This window comes from Palaemon carinicauda, chromosome 2 (assembly GCF_036898095.1).
Source record: "Palaemon carinicauda isolate YSFRI2023 chromosome 2, ASM3689809v2, whole genome shotgun sequence".
NCBI classification, from domain to species: domain Eukaryota; kingdom Metazoa; phylum Arthropoda; class Malacostraca; order Decapoda; family Palaemonidae; genus Palaemon; species Palaemon carinicauda.
In genome coordinates this window covers 194,743,562-194,768,958 of record NC_090726.1, presented here as the reverse complement: position 1 = coordinate 194,768,958, position 25,397 = coordinate 194,743,562, and the positions used below count along the sequence as shown (strand labels likewise).

Below are 25,397 nucleotides of genomic sequence, written 5' to 3'. Positions count from 1 at the left end.
TTTAAATGCAATGTTTTCATATTAGTAACTGGATAAATAGGCTACGTTCAATCCCAGACGTAATAGCTCACACAAAACAGCCATCCTCTGAGGAAATAATCTCCGGGAATCAAAGGCCACCGCTAGGCGGGAAGTTAATGATAAGGACGAAAAGTTTTGTCACCTTGAGAAGAACGCCCAGATTAGATTTGAAAGTTATTTTTGCTTAGGGGTGAATTGTAATAATAGTTTACCTTTCTGTGCGCGGGTGCGTTCATACACACACACATATATATATATATATATATATATATATATAAACACACACACACACACACATATATATATATATATATATATATATATATATATATATATATATATATATATATATATATATATAGTGTGTGTGTGTGTGTGTGTGTGTGAGAATAAAGACTTGTCTGATGCTTTTGTCCTGCAGTGGACGAGAAACGGGACAAGCACACGCGCACACAAACACACACACACACACACACACACACACACACATATATATATATATATATATATATATGTGTGTGTGTGTGTGTGTAATATGTGTGCGTATGTGTGTTTTTATATAAATTTTATTAGATTATGAATCTAATGCCATAACATTGTAAATGTACCGATGCATTTATCAGCTTTTATTGTTGTTAGCTTGTCTATTGATTTGAGCCTCTCTCTCTCTCTCTCTCTCTCTCTCTCTCTCTCTCTCTCTCTCTCTCTCTCTCTCTCTCTCTAAAGCATTGATTGTAATCCATTTCCTTCTTTTGCAGAGCCTGTCTTTAGCCAAGAAAAAGATCGTCCACTACACAACTCTGGATCCCCAGAAGAGAGCCAATGCCGCCTTCTTGATCGCTTCTTATTCTGTAAGTACGAAATGTAATTAACAAAGTGTATGCAAATATGTTCATGCATGTTAGTTCACCAAACGTTCAGCTGGGCTCCACAGGGGACTAGAAGAGTTGAAAGACCCAGGCCTACGTGGCTGAGGTCTATGAAGCGCGAAGTAGGAGATGATGAATGGAGAAGTATTGAATTAAAAGCTCAAGATAGACACCTGGCGAAATATAACCGAGGACCTTTGCGTCAACAGGCGTAGGGGGAGATATGATGATGATGTAAATAAGGGGTTATGGTATCTGTAGTCTTGATTTCGGTTTTTATTTTCTATTGCTTAAAGATTATCTTTAGTAATTTTATGTTATTTTGTGTTTATTATTACTAGCTAATCTAAAACTTTAGTTGGAAAAGCTAGGACTCCAACAGGGAAAGTAGCCCAATGAGGAAACATAAAGGGGTTGATATTTTGTGTTTATTATTATTATTACTAGCTAAAATACAACCCTAATTGGAAAAGCTAGGGCTCCAACAGGGAGAATAGCCCAGTGAGGAAAGGAAACGAGAAAATAGATAGAATAGTGTGCGTGAGTGTACCCTCTTAAGCAAGAGAACTCTACCCCATGACAGTGGAAGACTAGGGAACAATAGTTTGATTTCGAAGTGTCCTTTTCTTAGAAGAGCTGCTTACCATAACTAAAGGATCTCTTTAACACTCACCAAGAGGAAAGTAGCTACTGAACAATTACAATGGGTAGTTAACCCCTTGGGTGAAGAAGAATTGTTGGGTAATCTCAGTGTTGTCAGGTGTATGAGGACAGATGAGAATCTGTAAAGAATAGGCCAGATTATTTGGTGTTTGTGTAGGTAAAGGGAAAGTGAACCGTAACCAGAGAGAAGGATCTAATGAAGTACTTTCTGGCTAGCCAAAGGGCCCCATAACTCTCTAGCGGTAGTATCTCAACGGGTGGCTGGTGCCCTGGCTAACCTACTTCTTACTATATTGCACTGCTTTGATTTGAAATTTGCTAGTAACGATCAGTAAAGTACATTGCGTGTGGGCTCATAAACAATATTTTTCTTGTATTTATCCTACATAGCAACATATAAATATTTAAGAATAATAAAAGGATTTTAATGTTTACAAATATAGTCGCATAACTCTTTGTAAATACTATCAATTCTAGTTTTTGTAAGATTAAAAACATTAATCCTGAAATGTATATAGTTTTTTTTAAGTCTTTGAGTTAACGAATAATTCAACTTGCATTTGTGCGTATTAGCTTATAATATTTAGAACTATTGCCCACTTTTGGTCATTGTATTAGTTGGCAGAATGATGACCCTCATCGCCCAAGTCACTGACCTAATTCTAGGTCATAAATATAAGGTTGTTTGGTTTGATCAAGCTCTCTAAACTATTGAAAAGTTAACTTGAAGGAAATATATTTATATACACAAATGACCTATATATCCTTTGTTTTTATGCATGTGTATTGCGTTGTGTATATATATATATATATATATATGTGTATATATACTTGCATGTGATGCAATATACTTAAGTCTCTCTCTCTCTCTCTCTCTCTCTCTCTCTCTCAAAGTTTGTGCACTCAATCACGTATTTCCATGTCCTCATATGAATATATGTAAACCACTCTCTCTCTCTCTCTCTCTCTCTCTCTCTCTCTCTCTCTCTCTCTCGCCAATCATTCACACGAAATTGTAACGGTCGGACAGGTATTTAGGTTAAAGGACTATTGTCCATTCTGCGAACTGGCGAATTATCGAGCCGACACGTGGTGTTATGGCAACGGTCCGATATATTAACATTAAGGAATGTACTGCCGACCGATTGGTCTCTGTGCTGCTGGCGCAAAGTAGGTTAGGTCATTTGCTGGTACTGGTTTTGACACCCACGTATGAGAGAGAGAGAGAGAGAGAGAGAGAGAGAGAGAGAGAGAGAGAGAGAGAGAGTAGAGGAAGGTGTCTTGTCTGTGTTCATGAAATTGTCGGTTTTTGTTAGTTTCTTGAAGACTTATTAATATTATTTTTTTTTGTCAATATTTTTCCGGGTTCATTAGATTCCAGTCTATAGTTTTTTTTATGATTTATTAATATTTTCCTCATATGTATGGATAGTTTCATGTAAAACTAATAGTTATATGTAAAACTAATGAATATTTATGTTTTAATGTATTTTATATATATATATATATATATATATATATATATATATATATATATATATATACACACACACAATATATGAATGTGTGTATGCATGTACCGGTATGCATATTACATACATTATATATGTATATTCATTTGAATGTGTATGCATTTATGAAAATTACATATACTGTATACTATTTTGTATAATATATATATATATATATATATATATATATATATATATATATATATATATATATATATATATATATATATATATATATATAATGTATGTGTGTTTGTTTTTATTTGTTTCAATTGCTGTATTTGTTTATTATTTTATATGTTATGATGTTAAGCACTCGATTGATAAACACGTTAATGAGATGACTGTGATGCCGTTATCTCTTATGGTTGAACGGAAACTTTATTCCACGAAACGTTTGTCCTTGAAACAAACTTTCAGACTAATTAAAAAGTTTATTGAATTTCGATGAAGGTAATTTCCTCAAGTTCAGGTGGAAGTTCATTGGGTTGCGACTGTTTTCCGTTCGTCCGTCGAAGCAAGTGAACGAACCTATGGCTGAGATTTCTCTTTCTCTAAATCTGTATTTTAGATTATTTAAAATAAGTTGAAGATATTTTTATTCTCTACTCTCTCTCTCTCTCTCTCTCTCTCTCTCTCTCTCTCTCTCTCTCTCCTCTCTCTCTCATATGTTTTTATAAGAGATAGGATAATAATTTTTTATATTGTTTAAGGCTAGCATTTGAAAAATTATAATGATCATGATCAAAGATTTTAAACTCTGTAGACCTAGTTCAAATCTCTCTCTCTCTCTCTCTCTCTCTCTCTCTCTCTCTCTCTCTCTCTCTCTCTCTCGGTAATATCAGATCTGCTTTTGGACGCATTCATGAATCTTGAGTAAGGTTCCTGGTAGTTGTTAAACTTTGCGGGTCGCAGCTATGATTGAGAGAGAAAGAGAGAAGCAAATTATGAACTTTAGGTGTCTGTGGATCCATCAGAATCATTACATAGAGCCTCGACGTGGTAATCCTCATCCCATGGGGTTGAAACCATTCTCGAGATATACTGTACTGTGGAGTCACTGCCCAAGGTCGAATACTTGCTTTGTGAGAGTTGATAAGAGGGAAATTTCTGAAAGTTTTTTTTATTAGGTCAAGGGAAATATATTCGTATGAAAATATATTGGAACGATTTAAGATTATTATTATTATTATTATTATTATTATTATTATTATTATTATTATTATTATTATTATGTAAGCTGTTGTTAAAGAGGATGCTATAAGCCCAATGGCTCCAACAGGGAAAAATAGCCCAGTGAGGAAAGAAAACAAGGAAATTGATAAACTACAAGAGAGTAATGAACAATTAAAATGAAATACTTAAAGATCAGTTATAACAAGAGAACTCTAACCAAAGTATATTTCAACAGTTTTTTTATTCATATATATCCTTTCCATTTTAAAGTTTTTATAGTTTATATATGAAAGATTTATATTAATGTTGTTACTGGTCTTAAGATATTTTATTTTAATTGTTCATTACTTCTATTGTAGTTTATTTATTTCTCTATTTCCTTTCTTTACTGGGCTATTTTCCCTGTAGGAGCCCTTGGGCTTATAGTATCCTGCTTTTCCAACTAGGGTTGTAGTTTAGCAAGTGATAATAATAATAATAATAATAATAATAATAATAATAAAAATCTGCTACTACTACTACTACTACTACTACTACTACTACTACTACTACTAATAATAATAATAATGATAAAAATCTACTAGTACTACTACTACTACTACTAATAATAATAATAATAATAATAATAAAAATCTACTACTACTACTACTACTACTACTAATAATAATAATAATAATAATAATAATAATAATAATAATAATAAAAATAATAATAACAACATTGATAATAATAATACTCTTGTGTTAACTTTAGTCAAACAAAAGTTCAAACTTGTAACAAATGCAAATGCTTATATGTTGAACAGGCTGGCATATCTTTTTATATTTTTTATATGTGAAAGATATGTTTTAATGTTATTACTGTTCCTAAAATATTTCATTCTTTGTTAATTGTTGATTACCACTCTTTTTGTGGATTTATTTCCTTATTTCCTTTCCTCACTGGGCTATTTTCCCTGTTGGAGCCCTTGGGTTTATATCATCCTGCTCTTCCAACAAGGGTCTAGCTTAGCAAGTAATAATAATAATCAACATCATCATCTTCATCATCATCGTCATTGTCATCATCTCCTACGCCTATTGACGCAAAGGGCCTCTGTTAGATTTCGCCAGTTGTCTTTATCTTGAGCTTTTAATTTAATACTTCACTCATTATCTCCTACTTCTCGCTTCATAGTCCTTAGCCATGTAGGCCTGGGTTTTCCAACTCTTCTAGTACCTGTACTATGCGGGGCCCAGCTAATAATAATAATAGTAATAATGATAATATTAGTAATAATAATAATGATAATAATATTAGTAAAAATGATAATAATAACAATAATAATAATAATGATAATGATAATAATAATAAAATAATAATAATAATCATAATATCAATGATAATAATATTGATAATGATAATAATAATAATGATAATAATAATATAACAATAATAGTAATAATGATAATATAACAATAATGATAATAATATAACAATAATAGTAATAATAATAATATAACAATAATGATAATAATAATAATAATAATACTAACGATAACAATAATAATAATGATATTAATAATAACACAAAATTTGATTAGATGAATTCTGTTTGGTTTCACCATCGCGCGAAAAGTCAGTCTCAACACAGCGTATGCGTTGGACCCCAAATACTCGAAGAGTGACTCACGTATTCGTCAACCCTAAGTGCCTTGAGTTGGGCTGACGGGAGGAGAGGGCCAGTCCCCAAAAATAGCAAGCAGTCTGCCAGCTTAGACAAAGCTTACGAACAAGCGGTAAGGGGGGGGGGGGTGAGCTTTGCGAATAGTGCCAGATAGTGCCAGATAACTTCGGGCAGTTAATAACTAAATTATTATTATTATTATTATTATTATTATTATTATTACTGCATCCAATAACTACAAAACTGTAGTTATTATTATTATTATTATTATTATTATTATTATTATTATTATTATTATTATTATTACTACATCCAATAACTACAAAACTTTAGTTATGATTATTTTTATTCTTATTATTATTATTGTTACTACTACTACTACTACTACTACTTCTAGTGTACTCAACCAGTCAAAAAATGACGGTTAAATATTTAGATCAATATGCACACACTCACACAGATGTTGCCAGGCATTTACCGTTTTAAAAAACGGACATATTTACGTAAAGGAGTGATATTACGGTCACCAACCCGTAAAAGATAATAACAGAGAAGGGTAAAAATTACGGTCGCCTGTATTTTACTGAAATACGGCTGAAAAAAGTGTTTTTACTGAGAATTTCCGATTAAAATTACGGGTTTTGTAACAGGTTAGGAAATGAACATTATTAAAGAAGAGGCGGGACGGTAACAACATTAAAACAGATCTTTTATAGATAAACTATAAAAAGACTTATGTCAGCCTGTTCAGCGTATAAACAATTACTGTGTGTATGTGTGTGTGTTTGTGCATGTGTGTGTATGTATGTATGTATGTATTCAGTAGGACTGACTCCAACGAAAAATACGGATTAAGGAATGAAGGAGAAAATGGGCTGCGAACTGCATATATATCTTTTTAACGACTCTGTTTAACACGAAAAGGCTTTTTATGCTCTGAATTTATTGTTTTGTTGGTATAAGAGAACAATACCAAATGAAACTGATATTTAAGGGAAATAAAACAAGTCTCCATCATTTGCAGTACCTTGACATTTACCAGTCCAATAGTCATTGTAATTAATGTTGATTGTTCTCATTCTATAGTCTACGAAACCCTAGCAAACAACTATTATTTTCTCCTGCTTTAGGGTACACTCAGTCACATTATATAATGTATTTCCTTATTTCTTTACCTCCCTAGGCTATTTTCCCTGTTGAAGTCCTTGGGTTTATAACACCCTGCTTTTCTAACTGGGGTTGTAGTTTAGCTAGCAATAATAATAATAATAATAATAATAATAATAATAATAATAATAATAATATCACATCCATACTTTAAATGTGCAGAAATTATAGCTTGGTGTAGTCATAGTTTATTGAATTCGAATAAATTCCATAAAATATTAAGAATGGAAATGACATTGTCCTAAAATCGATTTGAGTTTGTCTGTTAAAGCTAAAAAAACCATATTGGCTTTATATTTGTTAAGGATCTCTCTCTCTCCTCTCTCTCTCTCTCTCTCTCTCTCTCTCTCTCTCTCTCTCTCTCTCTCTCTCTCCGCTCCATGCAAGATTTTCCTCTTTTTATACCCCGACCTGCCTCAACAAAATAGCTAAACTGTTCGCCTTTAATGACAGTTTATGTACCAAACTGCTTCAACATAAAATAACCCCCCTCTCTCTCTCTCTCTCTCCTCTCTCTCTCTCTCTCTCTCTCTCTCTCTCTCTCTCTCTCTCTCTCTCTCTCTCTTGATCGATTGTAGTATTGTCGACCTAGATTTTAAAACAGACCGAATGCAGAAATCACTAAAATATTAATGCCCGTCTGGTGGCACCATTCCATTAGGTTGCTTAAATGGGACGTTTGTGTGTGTGTATGTATGTATGTATGTATACTCACACTATATATATATATATATATATATATATATATATATTTATATGTATATATATATATATATATATATTTATATGTATATATATATATATATATATATATATATTTATATGTGTATATATATATATATATATATATATATATATATATATATATATATACACACAGTATATCCTCTCTGAGTGTGGGGATACCTTAACGTGGTGAAAGGGTTTGTGTATCGTCATGATCAGCAAAGCTATAGAAGTTAGGGCCACCTTTACTAGGTTTGATTGCTTTCAGCGATCAGACGAAAATCTCCCACCATCACCAATTCACAGTGGCCAGCGTTGTGATAAAAATGACCAAACCCTAGACATGTCTAAGGACATTTCTGAGGTCTGTATCCTGCAGTGGACTGTAAATGACTGCGTATGTTGTTCTATGTATGTATATTTAATATATTTACAGTATGAATATAATGTACAGTTTATGTAACAGATAATAGTATATAAGACTAATAATTTTCAGTATATTATCAGTGTCAATATGTGCATTATTCGTCTCATTAATTTATAAAATATATCTGTTATAAACAAATATATGTTATATACATTAAAATGCTAAATTTACTGTGTATGTTTGATAAATAAAGTAACCACAAATTTATTAAAAATGAAATGTATTGAGCTTTTGGAGGGAGATGGCCCCTTCGAAAGCTCAATAAATTTTATTTTTTAATAAATTGTGGGTTATTTTATGTTATATACATTATGCATCATAATGCACATAAAGAACGTATGGTTTTGCAGTCATATGCTCTTGAAATAACAATTGATGTTATTTTTGAGCCCGAAATTACTAGATTTTTGAGCCCGAAATTACTAGACTTATGGTGGCCGATGTGGTAACGTCCCTAACTGGTGATCGCCAGACTGGGGTTCGAGTCCCGCTCAAACTCGTTAGTTTCTTTGGTTGCTACAACCTCACCATTCTTGTGAACTAAGAATGGAGGGGAGCCTATAGATCTATCTGCTGAGTCATCAGCAGCCATTGTCTGGCCCTCTTTGGTCCTAGCTTGGGTGGGGAGGGAGATTTGGACGCTGATCATATGGTCAGTCTCTAGGGCATTGCCCTGCAGCTGCTTGATAGGGCAGTGTCACTGTCCCTTGCCTCTGCCATTCATGAGCGGCCTTTAAACCTGTAAACTCTTCGTGAACGGCATTAAAAGAGAGAGAGAGAGAGAGAGAGAGAGAGAGAGAGAGAGAGAGAGAGAGAGAGAGAGAGAGAGAGAGAAATGCTTGAACGAAGAATACTTGTCCTTTTTACCAGCTCACTTGTTCTTTTTTACTGGTTTTCTTTGTTTGGGAGAAGAATGGGCTGTGGGGGTTGGGGAGGGGGGGTGGGGGTAGAAAGAAGATGGGGGTCATTGATTGGTAAATCCCTCCTCTCCCTCTTTATTCTCCTCCTCCTCCTTCTCCTCTCCAAACACTCGCTTGCTTACTCTTCTCTTCTCCATTCCCTCCTTTATAAGTATTTTCAAAAGCTTTCCTTTATAGGATTTGCATTTAAATTTCTCATATATTTAATTATTTTCCTATCATATTAATTCATAGTAGTTAAATTTGACTACTTTAAAGAACCAGTTTTCATAGAAATATTGAATCTCCTTAGCAATATCAACACCATCATTTGATAAAAATCATATAATGGGTACGTAAGATATTGAAGCTTTCAAGAGGAAACTATCTTGTTTTCTGAGTGCTTCGATAATGTGGATTTGACAATAAACGAGCAATGTGCGGTGTGAAATGCCGAAAGCTTTGGAATGCTTATAATAAAATGCCTGTGTGGGTCCTGTAGAGAGTAGGGTTCCCCTGCTGTATAGGACCTGAAAAGCAGCCCTTAAAGTAAAGCATTATTTTATCCTAAGAAATTCGAGTGTTATTATTATTATTATTATTATTATTATTATTATTATTATTGATTGCTAAACTACAACCCTAGTTGGAAAAGCAGGATGCTATAAGCCCAAGGGCTGCAACAGGGAAAGTAGCCTAGGGAGGAAAAGAAACAAGGAAAAATTAAATATTTTAAGAACAGTAACAACATTAGAATGAATATTTCTTATATAAACTATAAAAAAAAAACTAACAAAACAAGAGAAAGAGAAATACGATAGCATAGTGTGCCCGAGTGTACCCTCAAGCAAGAGAACTCTAACCCAAGATAGTGGAAGACCATGGTACAGAGGCTATGACACTACCCAAGACTAGAGAATAATGGTTTGATTTTGGAGTGTCCTTCTTCTAGAAGAGCTGCTTACTATAACTAAAGCGTCTCTTCTACCTTTACCAAGAGGAAAGTAGCTACTGAACAATTACAGTGCAGTAGTGAACCCCTTGGGTGAAGTTTCAACATAAATGTATTGTAATAATTGACAATATCCTTACGTGGCAAAACCAGTCTATAAGAATACAAGTCATTCAGTACAGAGCAGCTCTGTAGAAGAAGGACTCTCCAAAATCAACCCTTGTTCTCTAGTCTTAGGTATTGCCATAGCCTCTATACCAGGGTCTTCCACTGTCTTGGGGTAGAGTTCTCTTGCTTGAGGGTAAACTCGGGTACACTATTCTATCTTATTTCCCTTCCTCTTGTTTTGATAAAGTTTTTATTGTTTATGAAGGAGATATTTATGTTAATGTTGTTACTGTTCTTAGGACGTTTTCTTTTAATTGTTAATTGTACATTCCAACTTTAATGATTTATAACTTGTTCATTTCTTATTTGTCAACAAGAATGCCATCATGTATATTAAAGTCATCCTTGGTTTTTGAGGCAAATAACAAGACATCTGAAAGCCAGAGTATAGCTCGGTGGAATGCATTTGTTGGCCAGTTGATTTCAATCACAGTCAGGCAAAAAAAAAATAAAAACACCATTACGTGTGCATCCTTTAAGATCAGTTTTCCTGGTGTACTGAGGCCCAGTGGATTTTTTACCTTATGGTTGATTAGCATAAGAACGCTTTTCCAACACCTCCCAGTTGTATTTCCTTACAGGGGGGCAACTCTCGACTTTATGTCTCTTTTGCAAGTCAAGGTCATGCCACTCTCTCTCTCTCTCTCTCTCTCTCCTCTCTCTCTCTCTCTCTCTCTCTCTCTCTCTCTCTCTCTCTCTCTCTCTCTCTCTCTCTCTCTCTCATATCAAGTGTTACACAAATAAGTCTTCGATCCAATATTACTTAAGAATTAAGTTAATTTCAACAATTCTTTCCATATACGTCATTTCAAGTCTCTCTCTCTCTCTCTCTCTCTCTCTCTCTCTCTCTCTCTTTCATAACAAGTGTTACACAAATAAGTTTTCGATCCGATAATACTTAAGAATTAAGTTATTTTCATCAATTTTCTCCATACACGTCATTTCAAGTATCTCTCTCTCTCTCTCTCTCTCTCTCTCTCTCTCTCTCTCTCTCTCTCTCTCTCTCTCTCTCTCTGGTAACAAATTCTTAAATTGGGTTAGTTTCGTTACAATTTGTGAAAGAAAGTTTATTGTTCTAATATAAAATTCTCTCTCTCTCTCTCTCTCTCTCTCTCTCTCTCTCTCTCTCTCTCTCTCCCGAGGTGTGACCCGGAGTTATTAAGTAGGATTGGGAATGGGGGTGGGGGGTTCTCTCCATCAGGGTAGTGGTACCCTGGTGTAAAAAGAAAAAAAAAAAGAAAAAGTATTGTTCGAATATATTGGAAAAAAATCTGAAAAATCTGGAATTACATGACCAAGGCCAAGTATTTTTTCCCAATATTTTTTCCAACGTATTATTTACTGCGTATTTGTGAAATAGGATGTTGTTGGTTGCATTGTCCACACGCATGTTCGGCCTGTGTAATAAGTTCCATTACATACACACACACACACACACACACACACATATATATATATATATATATATATATATATATATTATATATATACATATACATATATATATATATATATATATATATATATATATAATGGTGTTTAGGTATGAATACTGTATGGCTATGTTTATAAATAATTATATATATATATATATATATATATATATATATATATATATATAATGGTGTTTAGGTATGAATACTGTATGGCTATGTTTATAAATAATTATATATATATATATATATATATATATATATATATATATATATATATATATATATATATAATGGTGTTTAGGTATGAATACTGTATGGCTATGTTTATAAATAATTATATATATATATATATATATATATATATATATATATATATATATATATATATATATATATATATATATATATATATACATACACACATCATCGTCATCATCAGCCGTTACTAGTCCACTGGAGAACCAAGGCCTCAGACATGTCCTTCCACTTGCGTCTGCTTATGGTCTTTCTGTATGTATATGTGTATATATACAGTATATATATGCATATATATATATATATATATATATATATATATATATATATATAATATAAATCAAGAGAAACTCAGATAACGTAATAGGAAGAGGTATAAAGGAAAAATAACTGGTAGTAAAAGAAAAAGGAACAGTAAACGCGTGGAAGCCATAGAATTCAATAAAAAAAATGAAGGCTTCCTGTTTAGTCCCATATCGTTCAGTTCTATCTAATATCTAATTTCTTTACAACGGTCTTTCTCCTTGTTTGTTTTGTATTCAATTTAATGACAGGATGTATTTTTACAATAGCATGATATCAGTTGTATTTGTTTTTAAAAGAAAATAAAACAGAATTTGACAGTTATTGTTTGAGAAGAAAACCAGGTTTTAGTTTTTCACTGTCTTGGGTTAGAGTTCTCTAGCTTGAGGGTACACTCAGGCACATTATTCTATCATATTTCTCTTCCTCATGTTTTGTTAAAGTTTTTATAGTTTATAAAGGAGATATTTATTTCAATGTTGTTACTGTTCTTAAAATATTTTATTTTCCTTTTACTCCATTCCTCACTGGGCTATTTTCCCTGTTGGAGCTCCTTAGCTTATAGTTTCCTGCTTTTCCAACTAAGGTTGTAGTTAGCAAGTAATAACAACAACAACAACAACAAACAAATGAATCAGTTTCTAGTCCACTGCAAGACAGAGGTATCTGACATGTCTTGGTCATGTCTGGGGTTTAGCCAGTTTTCATCACTAAGCTTGCCACTGCAGATTGGTGATGGTGGGAAAACTTTAATCTGAACACTCACAGCAAACCAACCTAGTATGGGTGGCCCTGACTAGTAGAGCTTTGCTGATCATGGCGATACATTAACCTTAAGAATTGTTATTTGCATCAATTCCTTCCCTACACTTATTTGGAATCCACTCTCTCTCTCTCTCTCTCTCTCTCTCTCTCTCTCTCTGGTTACAAATTCTTAAATTGGGTTAGTTTCCTTACAACTTGTGAATGAAAGTTTGTTGTTTTAATATAAAATTCTCTCTCTCTCTCTCTCTCTCTCTCTCTCTCTCTCTCTCTCTCTCTCTCTCTCTCTCTCTCTCTCTCTCTCTCTACTAGTATCCCAGGAAGAGATGGTTGTATCGATAACCAAGACAATGTTTCTATTTTCGTACGAAAGTGAAAGAAGATGAGAACGCCATTGTCAGAACAGCCAGATGACATGAGATGAGAATTTTACCCACCTTGACGTTGATAGTCTGCAGTAGACAAAACAATGAGGACTAAAAGTCAAGCCACATAATGACTTTTTTTTTCTTTTTTTTTCTTTTTTTTCTTAATTCTGTCACGGCCTTATTCAAACGATTTGCTTAGATGGAAATATTATTTACATTTCTAAGAAATATTTTCTTGGAATTTCTCTATTGGTTTTCGAATTACGACTTTCCTCAGAAATTTTTTAGATGGTTTTTTTACCTAATGTTGTTTTAATGTATTAACTTCGTCGATTTAAAACTGGTTCAATTTTTAGGATGGACAGAGATTGGCCAAAAAAAAAAAGAAAACGTTTATGAAGAAATATAATCAAGGTATTAAGATAGTCATCTTAATACTGGTTGAAATTTTGGAACAGAAATTCGCCGAAAAACCAGATGCTTAAGAGAGAATTTAATCAAGGTATTAACACAGTCCCCTTTAAAACTGGTTGAATTTTTAGAACCAGAAATTGGCCGATAAAACAGATGCTTACGAGGGAATTTAATCAAGATATTAGTTTTTAGGATGGACAGAGTTTGGCCAGAAACCAGACGTTTATGAGATAATTAAAATGTATTTCAAGTAGTATAGAAAATTTTTTGTCTTTGACTAGACTGTGCATAATTTTGCTTGAAATTATTAAAACTATAATTTTTTGAAATTGTAATTATATTTTTTTACAATTATTATAACTATATTTTTTAATTATCAAAATTATTATTATTAAAACTATTATTATTATTAAAATTGTTATGATTATTAATATTGATAATTTACATATCGAAAAGAAATATAACTCTTCTTTTTTTTCCAGATTATATATTTAAAGAAGACCCCAGAAGAAGCGTACAAACCTTTAATCAGTGGCAATAGTCCTCCGTTTTGCCCATTCCGAGATGCAGCCTATGGTATGTCCACATACCATCTAACCTTGCTTGACTGCCTCCATGCTATTGATAAAGCTTTCAAATTGGGCTTCTTCAACTTCGAGGACTTCGACGTGGACGAATATGAATATTATGAGGTGAGGTACTCCAGTTGTTTTAATATTTCTTTAACTACGCCAACTTATGAGGTGAGGTACCCCAGTTGTTTTAATATTTCTTTAACCAACTTCGCCAACTTATGAGGTGAGGTACCCCAGTTGTTTTAATGTTCTTTATCTAACGTCGCCAACTTATGAGGTGAAGTGCCCCAGTTGTTTTAATATTTCTTTAACCAACTTCGCCAACTTATGAGGTGAGATACCCCAGTTGTTTTAATGTTCTTTATCTAACTTCGCCAACTTATGAGGTGAAGTGCCCCAGTTGTTTTAATATTTCTTTAACCAACTTCGCCAACTTATGAGGTGAGGTACCCCAGTTGTTTTAATGTTCTTTATCTAACTTCGCCAACTTATGAGGTGAAGTGCCCCAGTTGTTTTAATATTTCTTTAACCAACTTCGCCAACTTATGAGGTGAGGTACCCCAGTTGTTTTAATGTTCTTTATCTAACTTTGCCAACTTATGAGGTGAAGTGCCCCAGTTGTTTTAATATTTCTTTAACTAACTTCGCTAACTTATGAGGTGAGGTACCCCAGTTGTTTTAATATTTCTTTAACTAACTTCGCCAACTTATGAGGTGAGGTACCACAGTTTTAATATTTTTCTAACTACTTCGCGAACTTCTTTACGAAGGTTATGTTTTGGTAGGCGTGTATTTGTTTGTATGTGTGTTTGTGATTCACATAACTCAAAAACTATTCGACTGTGATTCACACAACTCAAAAACTATTCGACCGAATATCATGAAATTTGATGGGATGATTGGTCCTGATCTGGCACCTCGAATTACTGGAATCTACTGGAATCCCCCGGATTTACTGGAATCCTCAGGTAAATACTGGAATCTCATTGAAAATTACCGAAATCCCCTACAATATCATTGCAAACCCTTAGAAATCGATAAGTATGTGTTTTAGTTAAAATACATTATTTTTATGTTTTTAGCATTTAGATTTTTTTTTTATATTTGCAGGTAGAACTTTGGCTGCTAGGGGTTGTGACCTGGGAAGGGGGTCCTGGGCCTTACCCCCGGCTAGGGTTTGTGTCCTGGGAACTACTAGGTTAGGTTAGGTGGGTTTGTTAGGTTCTGTACCATTTTGTACCCTTTTATATATTGTGTAAAAGGTATATAGAAAAATACTTTAAAATACACATTTTATTTAATTAATTTACTAAGAAATAATGTAAATTAATAAAAACACATATTATTTATCGATTTTTAAGGGTTTGCAGTGATATTGTAGGGGATTTCTGTAATTTTCAAGGGGATTCCAGAATTTACCTGGGGAATCCAGTAAATCCGGGGGATTCCAGTAATTTGTGGTTTACGTCATGATCCAATGACAATTTGATTAGATTATGGGAGTAATTGGGTCAAAAGTCAAGGTCAAGGTCACTAAAAGGTCAAAAACGTCTTTAATTACCTTCGCCATCTTTATTGCGAGGGATATGTTATGATAGGTGTGCATTCGTTTGTCTATGTTTGTGGTTTGCATAGTGCAAAAACTATTTGACCAAATCTCATGAAATTGGTGGGAGGATTGACCATCATCCAGGTCAATTTTATTAGATTTTGCGAGTAATTGGGTCAAAGGTCAAGGCCAAGGTCACGAAAAGGTAAAAAATGTCTTTTTGCCACATCGTGTGCAATTTTTTTCTGATTTGCATGAAATTAGTGCCAAAATGTGCATAATTCAATTGTCAATCTTGTAATCTGCAAAATGATATAGGCGAAGGTATGCTCTCTACTGAGTGCCCTTTCTAGTTTATATTATGTAAAGACCACATACTTTTTTTTTTTTTTTTTTTGAGCTACCCATCGAAATTGGTGGAAGTACTGTACCATGGTAGATAGATAGATAGATGAAAAGACTAGTGTTTTTACTGATCAGTATTATTAAAGAACGTCCTTTTGTACAGGGGACCTGTCTGTTTATGGCCACAGAAATGTCTTAACATTTTGAAATGATTAATATTATTGTTAATAATTATTGTTATTATTATTATTATTATTATTGTTAATTATTATTATTATCATTATCATTATTGTTAATAGTAATTATTATCATTATCAATTATTATTATTATCATAATTATTAATTATTATTATCATGATTATTAATTTATTATTATTATTATTATCATTATTATTATTATTATTATTATTATAATAATAGCTATGACATTTTCCATTTTTTCTTCCGAGCAGAAGGTACAGAATGGTGACTTCAACTGGATCATGCCGGGGAAGTTCCTGGCCTTTTGCGGACCACACGCCGAGAGCAAAGTTAAGAATGGCTACACGCTCCACTCGCCCGAAACCTACTTCAGCTACTTCAGAAAGCACAACGTGACTGCCATTGTCCGGCTGAACAAGAAAATATACGACGCAGCTCGCTTCAAGAACGCAGGCTTTGACCACTACGACATGTACTTCATAGACGGCTCTTGTCCTTCGGACGAAATCATGAGAGAGTTCTTGAGAGTTTGTGAAAATACTGAAGGAGCTCTGGCAGTCCATTGCAAAGGTGGGGACCCATGAATCATTCTCTGATACAGACATTAATCCATTTGGAGGCCTTTGACTAAACCGCTATAATGAATATTAGTTATATATAAGTCTAGTTTACCTGATATAAGGGGAAAAACCAAGATAGGAGAATGATCAATGAAACCTATTAAAATAAGCAAAGAAAATATCAGATTTATAGTATTATGAATTAGCACACAAATTCATGGCCCTTTAAAGATACCTCATTAATAACGTTCTTGTTCTTGTGGATTTAGTGTTTTAATAGTTTAAAATGCTTTTAATATACATACTAGGATTTTTCATATGGATCTTCAGTAACATGATTTCATTTGAAAATTGACTGGATTTGATAAGTGTTTAGTCAATTGTAATTTGGTTTTTCTAAAGCGGAAAGTCGCATATACACGAGATACAGTATATGATAAATTTAATCTTTCACGGATGAAAATTTGACGGTTCCACTATACGGGAACACATGTATATATGGTAGTATTTCTCTTGGTCAAATCATGAGATTCTCTGGTGATCAGGTTACCTTTACTGTCATATTATTGGATACATATTTACAAATGTCGGGATGTCTTATTGTAAATTAATAGAAAAGATATTTTGCAAACATATATTTGTTCCGTAACCGAAATACAAACCACGCTATTTACAAAGGGTTATTACTTTTAGCGTAGCTGAAATGGCGAGCCATTAGAATTTAACGAGGGTGTATTACCCCCGCGCTAGTTAGCGGGGGGTAGGGGAGTGGTAGCTAGCTACCCCTCCTCCCCCTCACACACAGGTGAATACTCACTTTCACTTTTGGCTCGGACTGTGACAGACGTCTCTGTCTTGGTCCTCGCTTGGCAGCCATTGTCTGTTTTGTCTTTACTTAATCGCTTACTTTTCTTTTACTCAATATATATGTAAACATGTTTTCATGTTTGTATATATATTTGAGTATAGAAATAAGTAAGTTTCCTTTTCAGATGTGTGTGTGTAGTGTACGATATCTACGTGGAGGCCTCGGCAGTTAGGCCACCACGGCCTAATTTTATGGGTTGCGATCGAGTTTGACTTCGGTCTTTCTCTCTCTCTCTCTCTTGAGGTCGTTCACCCTTTTACTATGTTTTACTACGCCCTTGTAGCTTCCTTCCCGTGTGGGTGGGGTTGCTACGCCGTACATTTTGTCTCAATTAGTTTATGAATCTAATTGTAGTTGTTAATTTTTCAGCTTGTAGAACGATTCCTTTCGGGGTTTTCGTTTTTTCTTTAGTGTTCATTCATTTTTAAATTACATAATTACATAGTTACATAATTATAATTGTTATAATTCTGTTTTGGTTACAGCTCTCCTTCCGCGAGTGTAAGTGGTTGTGAGGGCACGTGCCTGTTGTGTAATTCTTGTTCCTTTTCCTCGGGATTCCTCTTCGGAGCCTTCCCGGGGGAATGAATGTGTACTAATATTATTTGTTTTATTTTTTTACAGTTACCGATCTAGTTCGTTTCTGTAATATAGCAACGGTGTGAGCTGTCTGGTTGAGTCCTGGGGATTCGGCTGTTGCTGCCTCCCCCCTTGTATTGTCGTCAGGGGCGTGTCTCCTTCTACTGGTAGTACTCCCGTGTCGACGGACAGCTCTCCAGTTCATTTTAGAACAGTCAGGAGGCTTGCCTCCTTGGGCGGATAACTTTCCTTCCGAGGGAAGTTTTTTCCTGTCCAGGCTTGAGCTTTTCCTCTTTTGGGGGGTTCTTCTCTTGCCTTTTTTTCGTGCGACTATGCTCTTGGTGCTGAGCGGTCGCACCTGCAGTTTCGCTCAAGGGGCTGGGCAACTGCAGGAGCTCCTCTTCGGAGGATTGCTCCTTTTAGGTCACTGGCTGACCAGTCTCTTCCTCGAAGTGTTTCTCTTTCGTTCGCGAGAGAGTACACTCATAGAGACTCCTCTTCGGAGGATTCTTCTGCTGCTGTTGCTGTTGGCCTCCCTCGCCGTAAGGCCCTCCGTCCGCCTCGTCGTAAGGGCCTCTCATCTCCCTATAAGGGTGCTTGAGGCGCCTTTTTGAATCTCCGTTTGCAGCCTACAACTTCTTTTTCTCGATCTTCCGTCTTGGTGCAGATGGACAGCAGTCTAATCTCGTCTTCCGACGGGCAACGGTCTTCCCGACGAACAACGGTCTTCCCGACGGACAGCGGTCTTCCGACGGACATCAGTCTCCCGGCGGACAACGATCCCTTCGGGGCAAAGGGTTGCCCCCACGGGGGTTCTTCCCTTGCGTGTCAGGGTTTCCCTGCGCGCCCTTCTGTTCGTCAGCGCTCTCCTGTTCGTCAGCGCTTTCAAGATGATCTTCCCTGCGGTTCCTGTTACGTGCCCTGTGCGCCCACGTTCGCCCTCGCGATCTAGAACTTCGGTTCAGGTCGGGGTCAAGGACTCTTCTTCTTTGCGCAGGCTTCCACGCGTAGCCTTCTGCTCGTCAGCGATCATCAGCTCGCCAGCGATCATCAGCTCGCCAGCGATCATCAGCTCGCCAGCGATCTCCGGATCGCCCACGTGTGTTACAGCTGGCACGCCAACGTTCTCCAACACTTATGAAGGAACATGGTTCGCCAGCTACTAGCTCAACTGCGGATGCTGATTGCCATCGCGCGACCCTCAACTGCAGATGCTGATCGCCATCGCGTGACCCTCAACTGCGGATGCTGATCGCCATCGCGCGACCCTCAACTGCAGATGCTGATCGCCATCGCGTGACCCTCAACTGCGGATGTTGATCGCCATCGCGCGACCCTCAACTGCGGATGCTGATCGCCATCGCGCGACCCTCAACTGCGGATGCTGATCGCCATCGCACCCTTTCACGCGATCATTCACCTGCGCATGCTGCTCGCCATCGCACAACCCTGAACGATTGCCCGCTTACGCATGCTGCTCCTCATCGCACCACCCTGAACGATCGCCCTCCTGCAGATGCTGATCACCATCGCACCCTTTCACGCGATCAATCACCTGCGCATGCTGCTCGCCATCGCACAACCCTGAACGATTGCCCGCTTACGCATGCTGCTCCTCATCGCACAACCCTGAACGATCGCCCTCTTGCGGATGCTGATCACCATCGCACCCTTTCACGCGATCATTCACCTGTGCATGCTGCTCGCCATCGCACAACCCTGAACGATTGCCCGCTTACGCATGCTGCTCCTCATCGCACAACCCTGAACGATCGCCCTCTTGCGGATGCTGATCACCATCGCACCCTTTCACGCGATCATTCACCTGCGCATGCTGCTCGCCATCGCACAACCCTGAACGATTGCCCGCTTACGCATGCTGCTCCTCATCGCACCACCCTGAACGATCGCCCTCCTGCAGATGCTGATCACCATCGCACCCTTTCACGCGATCAATCACCTGCGCATGCTGCTCGCCATCGCACAACCCTGAACGATTGCCCGCTTACGCATGCTGCTCCTCATCGCACAACCCTGAACGATCGCCCTCTTGCGGATGCTGATCACCATCGCACCCTTTCACGCGATCATTCACCTGTGCATGCTGCTCGCCATCGCACAACCCTGAACGATTGCCCGCTTACGCATGCTGCTCCTCATCGCACAACCCTGAACGATCGCCCTCTTGCGGATGCTGATCACCATCGCACCCTTTCACGCGATCATTCACCTGCGCATGCTGCTCGCCATCGCACAACCCTGAACGATTGCCCGCTTACGCATGCTGCTCCTCATCGCACCACCCTGAACGATCGCCCTCCTGCAGATGCTGATCACCATCGCACCCTTTCACGCGATCAATCACCTGCGCATGCTGCTCGCCATCGCACAACCCTGAACGATTGCCCGCTTACGCATGCTGCTCCTCATCGCACAACCCTGAACGATCGCCCTCTTGCGGATGCTGATCACCATCGCACCCTTTCACGCGATCATTCACCTGTGCATGCTGCTCGCCATCGCACAACCCTGAACGATTGCCCGCTTACGCATGCTGCTCCTCATCGCACAACCCTGAACGATCGCCCTCTTGCGGATGCTGATCACCATCGCACCCTTTCACGCGATCATTCACCTGCGCATGCTGCTCGCCATCGCACAACCCTGAACGATTGCCCGCTTACGCATGCTGCTCCTCATCGCACAACCCTGAACGATCGCCCTCTTGCGGATGCTGATCACCATCGCACCCTTTCACGCGATCATTCACCTGCGCATGCTGCTCGCCATCGCACAACCCTGAACGATTGCCCGCTTACGCATGCTGCTCCTCATCGCACAACCCTGAACGATCGCCCTCTTGCGGATGCTGATCACCATCGCACCCTATCACGCGATCATTCACCTACACATGCTGCTCGCCATCGCTTACCGCCAGCGATCTTCTTCACCTACGCGGCAGCACGATCCCTCGCCGTCACGCCCATTCGCCTGCGCGCCCACTCGATCGCTCGCCTGCGCGCCCGCGCGATCGCTCGCCTGCGCGCCCCGCGCGATCGCTCGCCTGCGCGCCCGCGCGATCGCTCGCCTGCGCGCCCGCGCGATCGCTCGCCTGCGCGCCCGCGCGATCGCTCGCCTGCGCGCCCTCGCGACCGCTCGCCTGCGCGCCCGCGCGACCACTCGCCTGTGCGCCCGCGCGACCATTCGCCCTTGCGCGACCGTTCGCCCTCGCGCGACCATAGTTCGCGGCGAATTCCACAGCCGGTGGTAGCAGCAGGGACGCGTGCTCCTAGGCGGCACTCGGGATCACCTCCATCCAAGCACAGGTTGGTAGTGCAGGACGAAGACAGGCCAGTACAGCATTCTTCCCACCTTCTTTTCAGGCAGGAACCGTCGTGTCCTCTCCAAAGGATCGCCCGATCCCTTTCACCTTAGCGAGGATTTCGGACTCTGTGTCCTTGGAGCAGCAGACATGGTTTGATCCGCTGGCACGGGCGTTAATGAGGGTTATGAAACCAGCACTCACCGGCCAGGGTAACAAACCAGCGGCTGTCTCTCCTACGCTGAAGAGAAAGAGAGGAGTGGACTTCGTGGTGACTTCCCCCAGGGCGAAGTTGGTTCCCAAGAGGTCGGTCTCGAGGGTCCCCTCTCCTGCACGAGTACTCTCTCCTTCTCCCGCCCTGGAAGGATTTTTGGCGGGGGGTCTTTCCGTCGAAGATTTCTCCATCGGACAAGGGGTGACTGCTTACCTCTTCCTCTGGGAGCTTACCAGGTTCTTTCCCTCCTCGGTTACGGCCCGAGGTTTGGTTCAAGGAAGCTACAGGAAGATCAAGGGTACTTTCCTCCTCTCGAGCTCAGGCACCTTGGCCTTTCGTCGTTAAGTATCTACTTGCGGACAAGCTCAATGTTGTACCATCTGGACGCACTGACTGAAGGCTTCCTTCGGGTGTCTCATCTGTGGAGGTCAACGACCTCAGACACCCTTCCATCCTTGAGAAGAGTTTTGTCTTTGCCCAAGGACAGAGACTTGAACATCTGCTGTGCGGAGTAAATCGACTTCCGGTTTCACTCCTCCAAGGCGCTTTCTTCCAGACTCTGCAGGGCTCCAGCTCCCTTTTCTTTCAACCACGTCGGCCTAAGTTATCGGCTACGACAACTGGGACAAGGTGTCCAATTGCAGTTTCCTCCTGTCAGGAACAGATGGCACGGGAGACTCCCCCGGGGGGGCATAGTCCTAAAAGGAGTTCACGAACTCTAGGATTGCAGGTTTTTTCGCTGGGAGGATGCTTAAGGTTACTCATCCGAATGACAGCTTCCCGATGCCCATTCCCGCACAATCTCTGTGAGTAGCCAAGGATATCGCGCCTGCCGTCTCTGTCAGCGAATTCAGTGTCTCTGAACCTCTATGCCATAGCATCAGCAGAGTTGCCCGGTTGGGCAGAATGATCCATACCTTAGGCGAAGGTCTTCCTTAGGATCATCGACGGCTTCACCCCCTGCCCCCTCAGTCGATCCTTTCTTGTAAGGAAGGATCTGAGAGGGGATGTCCATAGTCGACCTCTCAGCCCTGATCAAGTTTGTCAAACAAACTTCGGCCAGCGTAGACCAGCAGAATCGATCAGACTGGTAACGAGGCGACAGGACTCCTTTAACCCTGGATCGGAAGGACGGGTACTTTCAGTTTCCATTCCATCCATCTTCCAGGGTGCTCGTCGAATTCAGCCTAAACTGCAAGTATTCCTGCTTATGATGCAGTGTGGCTATCCCGCCGTGGCATAGCAGGTTTGTTTCCCCAGAGAACTCTCCCTGCCTTCCTCTTGGCCGCTCAGGTGCAGACTTCCGCCTCCTCTGCTGTTTGGAGGGCTGGTCAACTCCGGTAGGCTCGGGTTTCGACCTTCTTCAGCGCCGGGAAAAGCTTCCGAATGCTGACCATGAGTGTGGGCTCATGGTATTTTCCTTGGAGCCTTCTCTTCCTCTGCCTCAACATCTGGAGTATCTGGCCATGATATTGAGTCAACCGCCTTACCACGTTGGAAACCCCGCTTCTCGTCCGTCCAGCGAGGTTAAGCAACGTCGGTACTTGGATGGGTGACCACCTGGGGACGCCAGATTCTGTTACCACATCCTCCGAGCCTTCCTTTCGGTTGACTGTGGCAAGACTGAGGAGAGTCGCAGTACCTGTTCTCAGTCAAGCAGAGTTTTCAGCCCTACCTTGGAACGTTTCCTAGTTCTTCTTTCCTCATTGACCCGTTTATAGTCCGAACGGTCGCCTCAGGATAAGTTCCATGTGGGGCGATCCAAGTTCCGGTGGCTTCAGGCAATGTTTAACCGGACTCCCTGGCCCTATGGGACCAGCGGAACTATTAAACCTGCAATGGGTGTTAACCTATGGAGCCTCTTCATGGTAGTGGATATTCTCGTCCTTTCCCCACATTCTTGATGCGGTTCTCGGACTCGTCAAAGGAAAGGGGGGGGGGGGGCATGTTCCGGTCCAGGCCTATGGTCAAGACCTGAAGGATACCTCTCCATCATTCAGGCAGGCTTAAGGGCCTTAGTCTGGCCCCTCTTCAGATCCTACCGCTCCTGCCAAGTCGCCCCGTTGCGTGTCGACTTCATGCTAACCAGCAGGGGACGCATTTTCACACCTTCACATCTTGCAGTAGAGATACCGGGATGATTGAGATTCTCTCAATTCCACCATCGGCTCTCTCATTCCAGGCAGGGGAATGTTTCTCTCAGACTATCCGAGCAGAGCCTCATAGAGAGAGTGTACCTAGGGGTCTTTGACCTTGGGTAACCAGCAAGTGCTGGTCTGGGGGACCTGATCGCGACAGCTTGGAACCTCAAGCTTCCGCTAGTTTTCCCCCCAGTCTCAGACCCCGAGACTCTGGCAAGATGCATTCCGGTGATGGTGGGACAACTTCGACGCCTGCGTCTTCCCTCCTTTTTGTCTGCGGACAATGGGTCTCAACAAAACCAGGTTGTCTGTCAACCTTTCAATGGGAGAGCTCCACTGGGACTATGCGCAGAACGGTTTCTGGACCCTCTGCTTCCCCTGACGGAACTCCCGGGAGAGTTTCTCCCACGGCGCAGACTACTCAAGCAACCACACTGCGACATCTCTCCCGAACCGGGGCGTCGCTTCGGCTTCATGCCTGGAGACACTACGCCTCCTCCTCTAGAAGAGACAACCCGCTACAGTCGCGGTACGGAGGTCGCGTCATCTGCGATAGTCATCCACAGGGGTCTCCCAGGCAAAGTGAAGAGTCTAAGGTGGTTGGTGCCGTGGGAGATATACCTCTTCCCGTGAGGCCTCTTCTCCAGCAATAACGGTCTTATTGCCTTTCGGCGGGAGGAAACTCCTTTCCGCTCTTGGCAATGAAGCCTGTCGCTCAGCCTTTCCCTGACCTTCAGGCTTAAAGGAATAACTTTTTCCTGCCCGCTGGATCTATCCTCGCTCATGCGAAGCTACGATCGTCCCTGCCCTAGTCGGAGGAAGACCTCCAACTTGGAGCATGGCTCGGACTTTTAGTCCTTTAAGAGATCTTCTCAAGACCCTTTTACGACAGGCCTCGGATAGTATTCCGCCTTGGGTCTTCTGCTCACTCTGGCCACGGCCAGTGTGTAAGCAATCTTCTTGGTCTCTTACTACTCCCCCCTTTCTAAGGAAGAGAGGAAGGCAACATTCAGGCTCGCTCCTGAGTTGTTGGCTAGACTCAGAATCTGAGGGTCCCGACCCTTCGGTCCGATTCATTCAAGATTTTGAGTCTCCATTCTGTGTCTGATGTCCCAAGACCTTCTCTTTCTTGCCAGTACAGGAATCGAGAGGTTAGCGCTGGGAACAGCTGCAGTTTGGCCTCAGTTGCAGCCGATTTGGGAACACAAGGAGAACATGGGGGGAGAGTCACCAGTATACCTCTTCAGCCCGGACTCAAGG

At 39.8% G+C, this 25,397-nt stretch overlaps 1 protein-coding gene across 2 annotated transcripts in view; it reads left to right on the top strand.

Moving 5' to 3' along the window:
• Cdc14 (cell division cycle protein 14) overlaps positions 1-25,397 on the top strand; it is a 283,378-nt gene that overhangs the window by 224,477 nt on the left and 33,504 nt on the right. For both annotated transcript variants that reach the window (XM_068360567.1, XM_068360559.1), the window contains exons 3-5: positions 780-872; positions 14,266-14,475; positions 16,705-17,023. In XM_068360567.1, the coding sequence (XP_068216668.1) occupies positions 780-872; positions 14,266-14,475; positions 16,705-17,023 (622 nt within the window). The remainder of the gene's footprint in view (positions 1-779; positions 873-14,265; positions 14,476-16,704; positions 17,024-25,397) is intronic.